We start from the raw sequence: 18,755 nt of genomic DNA, 5'->3' as shown, positions 1-18,755 counted from the left end.
CTATAATTCTAAAAATATATGTGTCAAACACAGGCACAACCAATTTCATAAGTGATACTGTTGAATGGAAAGTCACAAGTGGACATCTGTACAATAATAGAAGGGGATTTCTACAACTCATCTCACCCACTGAAAGGCCATCCAGGCAGATAAAAAAGGAATGTCAGAGTTAAATGACATCATAGATTAATAGACTTAACAGACATCTAAGAATATTGCATCCAAAAATGTGTTATACACATTCTTCTTATCAGACTATAGAACATTTTAAAAACAGATCACATGTTATGTCATGAAGTAAGTCTTAACATACATAAAAAAATCTGAAACCATTGTTAATTTTCTATCGCATTCAATGGAACAAAGCTACAAGTTATCAGCTAAAGAATATGTACATCTATAGAAAATATACAAATTCATGGAGATTAATGAAATCCATCATTATTAAATGAATAGGTCAGATAAAGAAGGAAAGTGAGAAATCACTTATAAGAATTGAAATGGATACAGAACACACTGAAACATGTATGATATGATGAAGGCCAGCATGAAAGAAGTCATAGCTTTAACAACCTCCATGAAGAAAGAAGAGAGACTTCAAAAGGAAAAATTCAACAGTATTAGCCACTTAGAATACAAGAACACCTCAAGCTCAATTCAGCAGCTGGAAGAAATAACTAAGAGAGGCAGGGAGATGCAATCAAGAAATGTACAAATAAAAGAGACATTTATATTAGATACCAATGAAACTTAGAAAAAAATCCTAGGGAATCTTTGAAAGTATATATTCTACTCAACTAGAAAGTTCTGTAAGACTGGATAACTTCCCAGATGCACATAAACTACCATGATTAAAATAAGATGATATAAATTAAGGAAATCCATTCCAAGAATATTTTTGGTTGTGCCTAGCCTTTAACAGTTGAGACATCTCTCCAGCCCAATCCATAGTAAGAATAAATAATGAAGCATTACCAAAAATTCTCTAAACTAAAGAGAAAAGAAAATCCTCATTAGATACCTAAATGGACTCATTAGTAAATTCCATCATCTCTAGGTGAAGAATTGCTGTCAATTGTTCTCATACTGGTTTATAAAAGAGGAAAGATAGAATACTTAGAATACTGACAGATTATGTTTATGGAACCATATTATCCTGATACTCTAAACAGGTAAAGACATGAGGAGAAGAAAATTATAGATCTAACTTCCTGTTGAGCATAGATGAACATTTTCTCAATAGAAATACTTGAGAAACTAATTTTCAGGCTGGCAAAGGAGTCAGAGATATCCCCCACCATGAGCACACTCCCATTGTTAGGAGTCCTCCAAGAACACCAAGCTACACAACCATAATACATATGCAAAACTTAGCTCAGACCTGTGGTGATATATTGTTCATGATCTAATAAAGCTTGTATGAAGATCAGAATGCAAAGCTAACCATAGCCATAGAGGCCAGGAGGCAGTTGTACACACCTCTAAACCCAGAAGCAACACTAGTTTGCTGCTAGTTTGACACTGGGCAGTGGTTGTGTATGCCTTTAATCCTAGCACAAGATAGGGATATAAGACAGGAATTCAGGGTCTCATGAGGGTCTCCAGCCATGCCAAGCACAGGGCCACTCTAGCCTTGGTAGAGGTAAGAACTCTCTAGTGATTGGCTGCTTTGCTTGAACCCAAATATCTGTCTCTGGGTTTTTATTATTCATACTACACAGACCCATACAGGGTCCATGATTGTCACTTCAGTTTCTAAGATCCCTTATGATGGGGGAGGTCCTTCTGTGTATATGTTTGCCTTATTGGTTGATAAATAAAGGACTGTTGGCCTATAGGGGAGCAAGTTAGGCGGGACTAGCAGTCGAGGAGGATTCTAGGAAATGTAGTAGAGACAGGAGTAGCCACGTGACTGCCAGGAAGACAGGACGCAAAGCTGGTGTTCTCTATAAGTCGTTATAAAATATACAGATTAATGATTATGTTTGGTAATTAAGACTGAGATAGCAGATAAGAAATCCTAGTCATTGGCCAGCAGCACTGTAGTTAATTTAAGTCTCTGTGTGATATTTTGGCCTCCCACGTGGTTCAACTCCCCTGATTCCTACATCCCTTCCCTCCACCTTCTATTGTGTGGCTGTGGTTCTCTGCCTCTGCTCTGATCAGTTGCTGGATGAAGCTTCTTTGGCAGTGATTGTCTGAGGTACAATCACTTAGGTACCATCTATGAATATAGTGCAATATTATTAGAAATTGTTTCATTCACCTTTTTCTCTCCAGACATGATTGATTCTATCTTATGTGTCTGAGTTATCTAGCCTCTGGTTCCTGGACCTCAAGGCAGTGTCAGGCATGGGCTCCTTGTTGTGATGTGGGCCTCATGTTAGATCAGTCATTGTTTGGACATTCCTATAAATTTTGTGCCCCCATAAATCCAGCACATCTTACAGGCCAGACAATTGTGGGTCTAAGGGTTTGTCTTTGGGTTGATGTCCCAATCCCTCCACTGGAAGCCTTGCCTGGTTACAGAAGATGGCAGGTTGAGGCTCTGTATACCTCATTACTAGGATTCTTCGTTTGGGTCACCCTAATATATTTCAGGGAATTTCCACTGCACTTGGTTTCCATATCACCCCCAAATGTTTTCACTTCTAGTTGTCTCTCACAGTACTCTCTTCCTCCATTCCCTTATCCTCCATGTTATCATCCCAACCTTCCCCCAATATACCTGCAAAATCAATTCTGTTTTCCCCTGCCAAGGACATACATGTCCCATCCCCAGAACCCTCCTTATTATTTAGAATCTCTAGGTCTGTGGCTCCTAGCATGATTATCCTCTACTTAAAAGCTAATGTCCATTTGAGTACATACCATGTTTCTGAGTCTGGGTTACCTAATTCAGGATGATTTTTGTATCTAGTCTCATTGTAACTTGTTATGCCATATATGGATGTTATCCCTGGGAGTCCTGCTCTTTTCCGAGAAGTGGATTTAGAAGAGAAAGAAAGGGGTGGGACTTGGGAGGTGTAGAGGGAGGGGAAATGTCTGTTGGGATGTAATGTATTTGAGGATAATAGAAATAACACTTTCAAGAAACAAAATTTACTTATCATTAAGCAGACTTTATTCCAGGAATAATACAGGGATGGTCTGACATATTCCAAGCCAAAAAATGTAATACATTATCACATAAATGGACTGAAGGACAGAAATCATATGCTCACCCATAGATGGAGAAAGTATTTTCAAAAAGTCCAACATTTAATCAAATAAAAGTCCTGAAGAAACTTAGAACAGAAGGACACACACACACACGCACACGCACGCACGCACGCACACACGCACGCACGCACGCACGCACGCACGCGCGCGCACACACACACACACACACACACACACACACACAATTTATAGTCACCTTAGGTTGTTAGGAGAGTTCTAGATCATATATGTATAATTAACGTGACATTATTCAGGGGCTTTCATGGATGATTAATCCTGTAAATTATCTGTATATGACTCAGATCACTTGTAATATTTCTTCTTATTCTCAAACCAGACAATATTGTCAGAGTGACTTATACAAAACAGTGCCTGGTCCACACAGATTGTGACGGGGTAGGGACATTGCACTGAGACTAGTGAATAAGATTTGTGGATTATAAGCAACAAGACTAATAGCCCTTATGGAGTCCTGGTCCTATTATATGAAACATTTTATAGTTTGCTCTCCAGACATCATGATATCTGATATCACCCTATGGGCCTCTTCCTGCATCAGTATTTTAGGATTTCATCAATGCAAATCAAAAGTAGGCCTTCTCTTCAAGAGCACTCATGTCAAAAATATTTTAAAAACATACATTCATTAAGAAACAGTCACAAGATGAAGCATTTTCTTGATGCACATAATTTTTCGCTAGTAAAAATAAAATCCAATAAATTAAGAAATAGCTTAAAAATAAAAAAAAAACAATTAAAGTGAAAAAGGCCAAGCAAAAAATATCTTACAATAGCAAGAAAGTTTCCGAGGGGTTTGAAAAACATGCAAAAAGCTAATGCAAATTTTCAGTCTCAGATTCATGAAGAAGTTTTAAAATACCTTTGAACACCTCATCATAAGCACTCAGTCCCACTGCAAAATCAAGATGGCTAAAATCAGCAATAATTTTATGGTAAATGAGATTGGGAAGTTTGGATACCAAATGTGCAACATCTATTTCATCAGCCAAAAAGTCATTTCTGCCACTCCACATGGCAGTTGGAACCTTCATGTCTTCCACATTGTATAATGGAGGAGTTGTCTAGTGGAAAATGATAAAGAGTTTAGCAAAAAAACTATGACTGTTATTGATGGCTTATTCTCTTATGTGACAGGATAATTATAATGGTGTGCTTACTATGTCTATAGAAATTATTGATGATCTTAGGCCTTGACAGGAAAAAAATAATTTCATTTTTTATATATTTACTTTAGTTTTGAGACAGCTACTTTCTATGTAGCCTATGCTGGATTCTTGCCAGAATCCTCCCCTCTCAGAATCCTTAATCCTAAGGTTACTGGGATATGTCACCACACCCAGATTGTAGTGCACTGTGATTCAAGTTTGGAATCATACAAGTCCTAAATTCTCTGAACCTTGGTTCTTTACATGTGAAATGAGTATATCATTCAAATACCATGATAGAAATTTTTTTCACAGTATTATCTTACAAAAGATAACACTATTTGTTTTTAATCTTCCCAAAGTTCTGTGTGGTGTATCTTCCTAACAAAATAAAATGTGTCCTCTTCTTATTTAAAAAAAGACTTTTGTTAGATTTCTTAACAGTATATGTCTTTTGTAGGGACCAGATCATTAAATATGGGTAAAAAGACTTACCTGATTGTAGTGTAGCATATTTAGAGATGGACTTCCCCAATCATAAGCTCCAAACACACCTGTATTAATCGCCTTAAATAAGGATAAAACATACCATTACTTACAAAGCCTTATATTAGAATAGAACCAGAAGGTATTGAGTTCTATTGGCTCTTTTTTGCAATAATGACACATTGGCTCTGACAAACCCAGTACATTTTCTATCTCAATGATATGTAATGCCTGATCAATGGCTACTAAATTACAGTCCTAGAACATTACACATTGCATGAATATGCATAAAAGAACATTGAATTCATAAGCTTTCTTTTATACCATCTCATATAAAATATACTTTAAAAACATTTTAATAATGTTTAACATGTATCAGTTCATATGTACTGTATATCAAGAAAAGTCAATAAGAAGTTGAGAAAATATCATTCATTAAACATAAAAGCTTAGTTATTTAAGGATGCAAAATTGATATATAATTTTATGCTATATTTAGTTTTAGTATTATGTAGTAAATCTCAGCTTTCATTTTATCAAATGTGATTAATTATAAGAATCTAAATTAATGCATATAAGAAAAATAAAATATATGAAATCTCTAATAACTACTTGTAAAAGTTATTTTACTGCTCAATAATTCAAATGAATTAAAAATATACTTCATAAGACTTTAGTTGCTATTTGCATTAATACTTTATATTTAATAAAATTTGTATCCTTAATATATAATTTCATTTACATAATTGTTCTGTGATATTATACAACAGAAGAATCTTCAAAAATATTAAGATAGATGTTGCATAATCTCTGTATCTATAAAAATAAGAAATTATAATGATCAGAAGTGAGTAATAGAAACAAAGCGGAAATGTTAAGAGTGTTGCAGAATCCTGAATAGAATTCTATCAACAAAGCAATATAAAGAGGCATTTCTTAGGATGTGACATATACTGTTTTATTGATAATGGGCTAATAGAATAAAAATTTCCATATCATATTTTAATTAAAGACTATGCTCATGTGTAGAATTTAAATAGTATATTTTAGAATGTAATTAAAAAATACATAAGATGAGATGGCCTGCTCCCTATGTGCAGGTACCAGTTTACCTCTTGCCAAATGACATTACTATGATGACTTGGCTGTCACATAGGGGATTCTTCTGAATAACTGGATAGGAAAACTATGACATTTTACTCATAGACCTTAATGGTGTCTACAATTCTCATCTTGCATCAATCTGTGAAATTGATTACTAAAACTGGTATTAATTTGACATAAAATATATGTATGTAGATTCACTGGAATAGGGAGCCATTCTCTTTGAGGATAAAATGATATGGCCACTCTGAGATTATCACAAAAGATTCTATGTACTGATATCTTTCTTTTAATCTATCAAAAGGGTTGTATTACCCGGACCAGAAAGTCAACTGGAGAAAGATTTTTTCAAACTTATGAAGGAGGAGAATTTCAAAAGCAAAAGAAAAGAAAGAGATGTATTTAAAAAAATCATACCTGACTGTAATGTAGAAGAATTTGAACTGATGATCCTGCTAGACTGTGTGTTATATATACATCAATGCGGCTCTATGAGAAAGTCAGACACCACATACATTTGTTAGTATTTAGCTTCCTTCTACAGAACCAATATTTCAAAATACTGAGGATTAATTAGTCTCTAAAAATACAACTTCAAGAGCTGGAGGGAGGGCTAAGTGATTAAGAATACTTGTTCTTGCAAAGGACTTCAATTCAGTTCCCAGCATCTACATGGTATCTCACAACTCCAGTTCCTGGGTATTCAATGACCCTATGTGCACCAGGTTGTGATAAGACATACATCCAACTAATGTACACATACGGTATATCTCCAATTAGTTTATAAGGAAAGATTGAATTTTGACCACAAGAGGAATCTGAATATTCTTGTTTTGAATTTTTTAATTTTTGTAATTAAAATGCAATTATATGATTAGTCCCCCTTTTGGTCTTCCAATCACTAGCACAAACCCCCACCTTGTTGTCTCTCATATTCACTACCTATAGACTGCTTTTCCTTAACTGTTGTTACATATTCCAAAGTATAAAAATATAATCTTCTCAAGTCACATAACATTACTTTTATGCCTGTGACTTCAGGGCTCACCACTAAATTTTAGGGAGATTTAGTGTACACACCAATGGTTGGATGTGAGCTTCTCAAGAGAGTTGACACTATCTTCCTTCCTTCCTTCCTTCCTTCCTTCCTTCCTTCCTTCCTTCCTTCCTTCCTTCCTTCTTTCCTTCCTTCCTTCTTTCCTTCCTTCTTTCTTTCCTTCCTTCCTTTTCTTCTTCATTCCTTTATTCATTCATTCTTCTGTCATATATTCAGACTTGGCTGCATTCCCTCTTCCAGGCTCATCCCCCACTTCCACTCTCCCCAGATCCACTGTTCCTCTGTTTGCTTTCAGAAAAGGGACGTCCTCCTAGCGATATCAGACAGACATGGCATATCAAGTTGCAATAAGACTAGGCACATTACCTCATATTAAGGCTGGATGAAGCAACCAAGACTCTAATTGTCTTAATAACTATACACATATATTTTGTGGGTTTTGATGCTAAATTGTTCAAAGGATGTAATATGTGATGATGATCAAAGATTAAGGAGAGTTTAGATATTAACAAAATATGAATCAGTTTATTCACTTTTTATGTCTTAAAGAATTTCCTTTTTAATGACTCATATTTACCATAAAAGTTTATATGGAAATATCCTTAGTTCTGGAACAGAATTGCTGAACTAAATGATCAGTTACCAGATGAATGACAGCAGATGTATTAGACTGGAGTGTATAGAAGAAAAAGATGAAACTCATTCATACATGACACCCAGCTAATCATTCACATGTGGTGTATACCAGATTTTTCTATGTTGTCATGTTGATAACTTGGGACTTGTATGCAAAGAACATCTTGAGTTTAATATAGATCATACTAAATGAATTAAAGATTAATTAGCCATATAGACTTGTTTTATATCATCAGCATGAAAAAATAACAAATTTGAAAGAGCATAACACACACCTTATTTAAATGTTGTGGAGCATATCCAGTCAACGATCCCAATAGAGCAGCACATGCGGTGTCAATTACCTTAACATTGCATATGTATCCAGACAGCTTACTGAAAGCTGCAGTAGGCCAAAATTCTTTTTCACCAAAAAGGAGCTGAAATTGACAAATTTGAAGAGCAGCTTTTAGTCTGAGAAAGTCTAGCAGGAAGCACAATGTTTATAGGGAGTGAAAGACATTTAAAAAAGCTATAACATGTTACTGAGGGGGGTGGCTTAGTTCACTGTTATGACACTCAGTACATAATTTGAGAAAAAGCATCCTATGATTATTTTTAAATCACTTTCAATTGAATGAAAACTTCTGAGAATCATGAACATTTTGATGTGCTGGCAGTCTTTCTCTTTCCTTCTTGTTCAGCGTTAATGACTTGCAAGCTTGTTAAATTAAACAGTGTGCGGAAATTTTGATGCATGCATATAATAAAAAGAAAACATGTCCACACAAAAATTTGTAAATGAGCAAAACAAGAAAAACACTGACAACTCCTGTCAGTGGTAGCTATTCTGATTAAGTGAGTGTGGTACCTTTACCTTATAGACTGCTATTCTTTCATAAAGAAGTATCTGTAAAGCCTAACAAAAGTGAACTAACACATTTACAACAACTGAGATAGTCAACACATGACACCACAGTGCATGATTCCCTTTAGATGAAATGACTAAGATTCGCAACTGTAGTAGATACATTGGTGATTAGAGATGCCAGGGGAAGAAGACAATGGCAGCTTCATTATGTAATGATAGCAGGTAGCATTAGTTGAAAAAATACACAATATGCATACAAAACAATAGTTCTCAAACACTGGATGTTAAATTATGAGAGATTTTAATATGTGAAAAATATGAATCTAACTAACTGAGTGCTGTATTGCCCACCTCATTTCCAGTGAGAATTCCCTGCTTGGTGATATTTATGAACTAATGAAGTGTAGAGAAGACGAAGGCAATATGGTTTCCATCAGAGGAGATGGGACAGAAGTCTGAGATCTACAGAGATTCTACTTGGAATTTCAGCTAACTATGGAAAGCACATCCATTTGAGGAAAAAACTCAAGGCCAGGGAATGAAGCACAGGGAAGACTTGAGAGCAATGAAAGGTCTGAGATAAGCCTGTCTCCAAGAAGCACAATAATTACACTTTTTTTTTGTAGCGATTAGACTGTACTAGCCTACAGAGTAAAATTAAATGTCTATAACCTTATTTTTTTTTTTTAGCATTTTGTAACTATGAGTAGACTAGTAGGGGGATACTATTCTTTTCATGAGGCTGGCTTTACCCTAACCCTAAATTTAGAAAGAGAAGAAAACACAACCAATACTTCACAGAAATGAAGATGGCAGCTAGTTGTGTAGCTCAGTTGACTTTGTCCCTAGTACTGAGTAAAACCTTCATAGGAACTAACAAACACCTGAAATCCCATTGCTTAAAAAGTACAGGAAGGAGGATCAAGAACAGTTCAAAGTTATCCTCAGCTGCACAGCAAGTTCAAGACCATCCTAAGATATATGAAATTCTGTCTCAATAATAAAAAAAACTAGAAAATAAATGTAAATGTTAAAAATTTTAAAATGGGATGCTAGTTGTCCTGACTGCCCTGGTAAAATAGAAAATGATTTACAGAAAGAATAATACATTTTAAAAAGTGAAGTTTGTCCGTGGAATAAATGTTAGCTTAATTCTCAGAAAACTGATAATTCACCATACTAATAGACTAAAAAGAAATCATGCCAGATCTCAGTATATATAGAGAAAGCACTCAGCAATATTATCCCTAACAATTCATAATTAACAAGTTAACATCCTCAAACTATGAAACCATACGTATATGAAAAGTCCTTAGATGAAACATTTTACACACGAATGTATGGCACCTAAATATATAAAAGAATACTTTCTCTTGCTGATTCTATAAACATTTATTCTGCAACTGATTGCCAATCTAATAATATATAAGCAAAAATGTTAACTAGAAAAAGGCAATTTAATCAATCTGTGTTCAGTTGAGTGAGTGTCATTTTCTTTGTGGGTGAGTTTTTCATCTCTTCACAGTCCCTTTCATGTCCATGGAAGAAACCCAACTAGGCCCAGTGAATAAAAAAAACAGATTATGGAAGCAGAAAGAGAATAATTTAGAAAGAAGGTGGCATTCAGATTGAGGAGGATGACTAAGAGATGAAAAATGGGGTGAATATAAGCAATATTTTGCATACATTATGGTATAGTCAAATGATTACAGGAAAAGAGAAAACTATACTATAAAAACATAATCCTATATATCAAAACTGAATAAATACACAAAGACAAAAAAGAGAATGGACCAAACCAGGCATTATGTGAAGCAAAGTTACAAGGTACAGGATCTCTCTCTCTCTCTCTCTCTCTCTCTCTCTCTCTCTCTCTCTCTCTCACACACACACACACACACACACACACACACACACACACACACACGTCACACACACACACGAGTCACACACATACACCCACCATTGACAATGCCAACAAATAACAGAAATCAATTTAATGAAAACATTTAAGAGGAGTTACCAATTTCTCTGGTTTGGAAAGATGGAAGACAGAGACAGTGAACAAATTGTTTGTTTTGTTTGTTTTTCTTGTGTGTTTGGTAAAATTAGGATGATGATTTAAAGTATAATGTATGCTCTATAATAGAACAAATCTAGGTGATTCAGGATAGCTGACTTCCAAAATACTATGAAGATATTCATAACATGTAATGTTTAACTAGCCTCTAAGATCCCGAAAATGCCATGAGAGTTACAAATGAGGCAAAGAAGGTACTTGCTTCTAAGGTTAATATTGTCAAGCACAGATCTAAGATATTATTATATAAAAGAGAATACAACAAGCACATGGTAATTTAATATCTAAATGTTTTCTTTTCTTTTCTACATTTATTCAATAAGTTTTGCTGTGTATCTTATGCCTGCCTGGTACTACCTATGTAGCTCTGGATGGCCATGAATTTACAATAGTTCTGTTTGTTCTGCATTTACATGTATGTATTGACCTTTCTAAAAGAAAGTGAACAGTTTCAAAAGAACATGCAGGTGCAATTATTTAAAATAGTTGGAAATATAAACAGAAATGAATGAAATCTTTAATAAGGAAAGGACATTGATTTCATAAGTGGAAGGATACAATTGAAAAGATGTCCTACCTGCAGTCACAAGTAAATGCAAATGAAACCACAGTTTGGTGCTCTATGCCAGAGTGAAAAGTGTTTAAGAACCTTAAGTGATGGCAAGGATGTACATTTTACCATCATGCTTTGATGGTGGCAAGCAATATCATAGACATCCTTGGAATCCTGATAGTGTCATAAGATGAAATCCAAACTGACAAAGTGAAAACTGTCATTACCTTGAAGGTTGATATTTGCCACGATTTTACTTAATCTTCAATGAATATATATCCTAACAGGTCTACAATGCTATGGCAGTAGCTATATTACAAAAATAATGATATCAAGAATAATGAAGAGAACTTAGTATATACACTGGCAAGGTGAAAGCAAGTGTAAAAAGTAAAAGAAAACATAGAATCAATGAAATTTAGTGTGACAATTTTAAGAAGCCAGTGATAGAAAACACGAAAGTGCATCACAAGGTAAGATAAATCGAATTAGGAAACATTCAAAAGATCATCCAATACAAAGTGATCATCCCTAAACATATGTGCATACAGACAAAGAACACTGAATAGACTTAGAAGGTATGTGCAGGTGTGTGTAATGGTAACAATTAAAGAGGAGGTCATGAATTTGAGAGAAAGGAGGGGCATGGGAGAAGTTAGGAGAGTATAGAGAGGGATGGAAATGATGAATATGCAATACTAAAATATGAAATTCTTAAAAATGAAAAGTTAAATTAGTAAGAAGCAGCTATAGATTAAAGAAAAACACAATCATGCTTAAGAAAATACATAAGACAAAACTCAGATTCTTCAACTTTGAGGTAGCCAATCATGGGAGGCTATTCATACAAGTGAATCAGCAGTGGATTGTACAGGCAGATCTCCTCTTTAACAAGCGTGTTTTGAAAAGCCACCACTTTGAGTTCATAACAAACCTTGAAAGCCGTTGGATGGAAGTAAGATGGGAGGCGCCCACTACCTTTAACATATTCAACAGTAGCAATTGGAGCCAGTAACAAACACATTTTTATCTTTTCAGCCAGTTGTTGATTTGCCGAAAACGCCCCCAGAGCTGAAAGAAATAAAACAAAATTATTTTGCTGCCCTCCCCTTCTTCTTAAAATTGTCTGTGTTGTTAGGTTGTTTCACAGAGCATGTAGTGGCATCTTGGCTTCCCAGTGAAGTTGTGGGTGTGGCCACACCCTTTGTGCATGGTTTCATGTTCAGATGTGACCCCTTTTAAGGTAGAGGAGGCGCTGTCTCGTGATCTCTTGGGTTAGGGCAGAGACTGCATCTCTGGATCAGGAAGACCATGGCCATTCTTTACTCTTCTCTGTGTAAGCGCTTCCCTAATAAATACCTAATTATCGTCTATCTTGGGTCTGGTGAACTCACTTAAAGCATGTCTCAAGAGCTTATGTTTGCTTTTTGTCAGACATTTAAAATTGGAGATTTCCCTTAGTTTGCTTCCCAGAGTGCTATGACTTTAAAACATTTAAATTCCATTCAATTTATTATGAATGACTCTTTTGATTTATTGACTGCTGGCTGCTTTGAATGGCCAGACTTACCATACTTAAGAATCAGCTCAGCACTTTTAAAAATATAATCTTCCCTAACTCTTGGAGAAGACATCTCTACCCAAAGACCACATATTGATTTTATGATCTCTGTCATTACTACCTTCACAAATCATCTCTGCAGCATCTGCAGATCACTTGTGCAGGTAAACATATACAAATCTATCTACTTATCTATCCATAATCAATCTATCTGTCTATCAATAATCCCTCTATCACACTATAAATTGAGCAAATATATGCAGTAGTTATTAAATTTTCCCTAGCACTCAGACAGTTGGAAACATCTATCTATCTTTTGTTACATTTTTCTTTGAAAATATATACTATGTACAAACTCAAACAGTAACAGTAAAAGCTGTTGAGAAATGACCAAGAAAAGACAAGTTAAGAGCTCAGTGGAGCCAGACTACTGAAACCTTTCCTAAGCACCAATATTTCATATGTACAATGCCATATAAGGAAGGACACACACACATACACACACACTCACACACATAGTGAGTCAGTATCAAGAATTCTAACTATAAAAAAATCCTAGAAGTATCTCACACATACACTTCATTTAAATATTTTGTATGTTAGAAATTAATGGTTTTAACATTTGACATTTTAAAAGCAAGTTACAGTTGTTACCAGCTGTCTAAGAGCTTGTGTGTGTTTTATAAACAGTTACAAATTTTACATATATATTGTGTTCTTCAGGATAAAATTACATCACTGTCTAATTTTGTTCTTTGTTAGCATACCAATAAGGGTGCCTTGAGAATGTCCAACATAGTAAATCTGCTTTTGTCCTGTCTTCTTCAGGATGAAATTAATGGTGGCTGGAAGGTCATATTTTATCATTTCATCATAACTGCATGAAAACAAAATGGAAAAACTGTGATCTGACTATTAACCAATAAATAAATAATTTCTGTTTTAAATGATGTCTTTATAGAGGATATGAAGGGAGGCATTTGTGAGACATGGCTCACAATTACTCCTTGTTTGTTTACTTTTTTGCCACCTTATATAAGCCCCACTTTTCTGTGTTCCCAAATTTCCCATGATGTAGATCTATGACTGTACACTTTGAAATGAATTAAGCTAGCATTGCTATGTCCACAGTGAATAAACTGTTAGACTTATTTCAGAGCACCTTTGCACTAGAGCCAAATTTCTAAAATTTGGTTCTCCATTTGAGCATCATGTTATTTAAGATTGGGAATCAGGTTGTAAATCTCTCCCAATCCTCAAGAAAGAGAGAAGGAAGGGGATGAAAGAAGGGAGAGACAGAGAAGAGGGTTTGCCAGAGGTACAATGGTGATAGAACTTGTTTAAATATATTGGTGTGAATAAACTCCAGGAGATATTCTACTACTCTGTGACCCAAAGCACTCATATGTAATTTTACCCGTGTCTTTTCACCCTGTCTGTTACTCATTCCACTCACAAAATATCAACAGTATGGAGCTAAGGAGGTAGCTCATTATGGAAAGCAATTGAAGTCAGAGTTTGATCACCAGAATCAACCAAAAAAAAGTCAGGTATGCTGGTCTCTGCCTGAAATCCCAGACATGTAGAGGAAGAAATAAATATATCATAGGGGCTTAGCTGACCCAGTGAGTCTCTTCTAGTTAGTGATTTCCACACTGGACAGTATGTCTAAGGAATGACACCTTAATTTGTGCTCTGATCATTATACAAACACATGTACATGAATATACATATGTATTATAGACACAATCATGTATATACACATTCACAATTCAGGATACACAAAGTAAAAAGAAATGAATGAATGAATGAATACAGTAGCTGTATGAATACTTCCATATTTACCAAATCAATGTTTCAAATATATCAAATTAACTTCAATGAAACAGTTTTATAAGGACATGAATGAGGCCTGTGGGGTGACTAGGTGAGCAAAGGCACTATTTACCAAGCAGGTTACCCAGAGTTAGATCTCCAGAACCAACATAGTAGAAGAAGAGGGCCAACTCACTTAAGTTCTTTTCTGGCCTCCAAACATGCAGCAAATCATTTGTATACAACCCCCCCCACACACACAACACACGAGTTTGAGAGAGAAGTATAATTTTTAAGATAAGTGGATTGATTAGAAAAATTACAATTTCAAGAGTAGAGATATAGGTTATAATGAGAATTTTATTATAATTGTTAAGCATAGTAACCACAGTGCAAAGTCCTAAACTATTTCACTCAAATCAATCTAAAATATCACTCCAAGTGAAATGCTTTCAATCCAGCCCCACACCTTTATTTTACCATTAAAATATTTGACATTCTCTTAAGGCAAATGTAGTGTTATATGGAGTTTTTTTTCCTACCTAAAAGCCCAGAATTCTTTAGAGTTTGGGTCCAGGTACAAATGTTTTTTTGCCCAGGTACTTCCTCTGCTGTTCCCCATCCACACATCATAACCAGCATCTGCTAGAATGAAGGCCAGGCTGTTGTTGGGAGGATTGGAAACCCACACACCAGCAGTTGAAAACAAGCCATGCTGACAAAGTACTACTTTCTTTGGGGCTGCAAAAACAACAGTGAAAATGTTTTGTAACATTAGCGTCTATTAAACATGAAATTTCAAATAATAACAATGAAATTGAAAAGGTTTTTGAAATAAGGGAACAGAGATTGCTGAGACTTCATTCCACTTATTATGTCAGTCAATATTAATCAATATTCACTGTGCAAAAGAAGAGCCACTCCTACAGGATCTCAGTCTTCAAAGTGTCATTAGAATTCAGGTACCTTTAAGCCCCCAACTTTAATTATGGGAGAAAAGGAGCTCCAATTGCTCTTTTGAAATTACTCAATTTGAAGAAACTCATGTCATAGCCTCGGGATTCTTCAATACTTGTCTTACTCAGATCTTACTTGTGCTATTCGTGTTGTTTTTCCCATGAGGAATACGGTTAATTGGGAGGATGTAACCATCCTCAGTCACAGCCTCATATTCTTCACTTGTATAGCCCCAATGGATTATAATTTCACTCTAGGAGAGAAAACACAGTAATGAGTTTCATGAATCTTTTTGTTCTCAAAAATTTTTCCTGATTCTTAAAATAAAATTTCCTTTTGGAATCAAGTCATCAATCTTGGTAAATGTTCAGACTTAAAGAGATACAATGAGTCAAAAAGATGAATGGAGTTAACAGAGATAAAGCAAATACATGTAGTATTATTAGTGATAAGAATAGCTTACAACATTCATGTGGGCTTCAGGATTCATGGTTGTTGCAAAAAAACAAATTATATTTCCACATACATGGACAAGGCACATTGTACTCAGCAGCCACCGCATTTTAAACCTGCAGGGAAACAGTTAATGTCATGAAGTGGCTAAGAGAGGAGTATTAACTCAGATTATAACAAGAATATTAGGTACATATGTAACCTTTTATAACTGAAAAATTTCATATTATATAATGAGTCTTAGATGAACTCTATACCTTTCAAAGAACCCCCTTGAAGAAGTGGATGGGGCTGGGAAGGGGATGAGGCAGGGAGGGTTAAGGGGGGAGGGGGAATTGGGGTTGGTATGGAAATGAAAAATAAATGTTTTAAACCCAAAGAAAAGCTTTGATGAAATTAAAATTAACAATGTTATTTATGAAACTTAACTGGTTTTCCCTCAGCTGTTTGTTAAAGATGAAATAATTCTAACTCATTTGCTCTTGAAATATCACTGATGCCTCTTTTGAATTTATACTGAAAAACCAAGGTTAGTGTATGATTTATTTATTGATGACTTTAAAGAAGTTAATTAGTTCAAAGCACTTTAGATTTTTGATAGCAGAATGAGGACAGTAGTAAAGGTTAATATGAAGGATAGCACAGATGGACAAAAAGAATCAGAGTGAATGAGCTTTCATATGTAGAAGCTTAAGTACCAATGCATCTTGTCTGGCCACATCTACCCTGTCTTCCTTTCATAACTATGGAGAGCACGCATATTCCACCAATGTGCCCAGAATGTCTAAAATATGTGCTACTAAAAATGCAAACATGAGTAATAAGCATTGTCTCTCACTCCTTATAAGTATTATTTTAAAGTTATAGGATGTACATGCAATTTCAATAATCATTTATTTGTCAATTCAGGCTGCTAAAGAAGATATGTACCCCACATATAATGTCCCTGCTTCTGTTCCAAGCCCAGGATATGGTGATCTTTCTTTCTAATTTTTTATTCAGTTCCCTAAAATCAAGATACCAAATAAGCTGGAAATAAGAAAGCTACACATTAACACAATAATTTTAGCAATAAAATCAAGGCTGTAACTTTCAACATTCATGTTGCACCCAAGTTCTAAACAACTTCATCTCTTGGTTGTTTTAATACTGAACCTCAAGAAAACAATACACAAATTTTAGAGTATCATACCTACTTTTTTTATTCCTGTAGTCTGAATGAAAGTTTAATTCTCTTTTCATCCTGCTCACCATAAATATAACAGTGAATGTATTTTTTGGATGACCTTTCCTAGAAATGGACAGTGCCTACTTTAACTATGAACTTGGGTGTTCGTCAAATCAGAAGTCAAATATGCAAATTTGACTAAGTGCCAAAACTTCCACCTAGTTTCCTTATCTCTGGGTTCATCATTTTCCAACTCCCTTCACCATGTCCTCATCCTTTATGTAAATGCTGAAGTTTTCATTAGCTTTTAGGCTGGAGATTACCTCATTGTGCTTGTTTTCCTCAAAATTGTAATGTGTCCCTCATTCTTTACTGAATGAGTTTGAAAGCTGCTGTATGGAGATATATAATGTCATCATAAACATTGAGATTTATATTGAGAAAATAAATATCATTGTCCAGAAAAGTTAAGATATAAATTCCTTCCTTCTGAATTTTGTATCCATATATTCCTAGAAAAAAATCTGGCATGTTGATTGGAGGAAATGCATATGCCACTGTTTGAATGTGACCTGTGCCCCAAGGCCCATGTGTTTGGGATTAGTGACCAGAGTTACAGAGCTGACACAGTGGAACATTTAGGAAGTGGAATTTTGGTGAGGTTCTTAAGTAGTTGGCTGAATTCACTATGCAAGTACTGCTTTATTGTGTTAAAAATAGTCTATGGAGAAATATTTGAGGACAAAAATAGAGCTAATCTTGTTAGTACATAACACCACTCAAGAGGAAGAGACAATAGGATAGCCCATGGGTCCAATGTGGGTTGTGTTACACAGTGAGTTTCTGTCCAACTAAGGATGTATGCACTCATACATAGACTATAGAATACCTAGGGCCCAACCTTTACCTGGCCACCTGGTTCATAGAGCTTAGTGTTCAAATCCACCTTTCTTAAGAATATTTTCAAATTGTTCAAGTTTTTCAGTAGAATTTGGCATTGTCTAAATGATTGTGCCCATTTCTTACATACATAGTTTTCTATATCTTTATATTCTAAACAACTTTAAACTTTAGTTCTATGTACATATGCTTTATTGATAGTTAATGTTTACCAAGGAAAACAGCAGCATGAATGAAATACTGCATGATGGTAAGGCATGTCAAAACTCTTTTACATGTTTCAAAATTTTTGTTTACATAAGAAATCTTTATTTCAAGCCATCAAGTGTTTTCATTTTTCTCATGGGCTTTGACGTTTCTTTAGACCCTGTTCACAACTGAAAGATGAAGGGACCCTATGATCATATAGTCAGTCATTTGACTTCCAAATAGAGCCAAAAGGTTTCCTTCTACCTTTAAACACAGTGCATTGTTATTAAGCAATTGTACCACTTCAAATAAAGTATCAGTGCTGTGATAATGCAGCTCCCATGCTGCAGCTCCAGAAAACCTGTCTGCAAAGCTCTAGACCAAGCCTATAGCTGTCAGCAAACTGCTCAGAAAGAACAAAATGGGACATGATGAATGGACATGCTTATGAGATGGGTAATAACAGAGAGACTCATCCAAAATTTTCATGATTATGTCCAGGGTAATATAAGTATAGATCCTAAAATTGTATTTAATCTTCAATTAAGGTCTAGACAG

The 18,755-nt window shown here is 35.1% G+C and overlaps 1 protein-coding gene across 1 annotated transcript; it reads right to left on the bottom strand.

Moving 5' to 3' along the window:
• Nucleotides 1-4,055: 4,055 nt before the first annotated feature.
• Nucleotides 4,056-16,049, bottom strand: LOC100759625 (tear acid lipase-like protein). Its single transcript, XM_027406763.1, has 9 exons — nucleotides 15,951-16,049; nucleotides 15,623-15,740; nucleotides 15,073-15,271; nucleotides 13,483-13,592; nucleotides 12,089-12,225; nucleotides 7,947-8,090; nucleotides 6,396-6,467; nucleotides 4,884-4,955; nucleotides 4,056-4,304 (listed from the first exon to the last, which is right to left on the bottom strand). The coding sequence occupies exons 1-9, from the start codon at nucleotides 16,047-16,049 to the stop codon at nucleotides 4,056-4,058; spliced, it is 1,200 nt and encodes a 399-aa protein (XP_027262564.1).
• Between the last annotated feature and the right edge of the window lie 2,706 nt (nucleotides 16,050-18,755).

Source organism: Cricetulus griseus, chromosome 3 (assembly GCF_003668045.3).
Source record: "Cricetulus griseus strain 17A/GY chromosome 3, alternate assembly CriGri-PICRH-1.0, whole genome shotgun sequence".
Classification (NCBI taxonomy): Eukaryota; Metazoa; Chordata; class Mammalia; order Rodentia; family Cricetidae; genus Cricetulus; species Cricetulus griseus.
The sequence above is the reverse complement of the archived record's forward strand: the minus strand, read 5'-3'. Positions and strand labels throughout refer to the sequence as shown.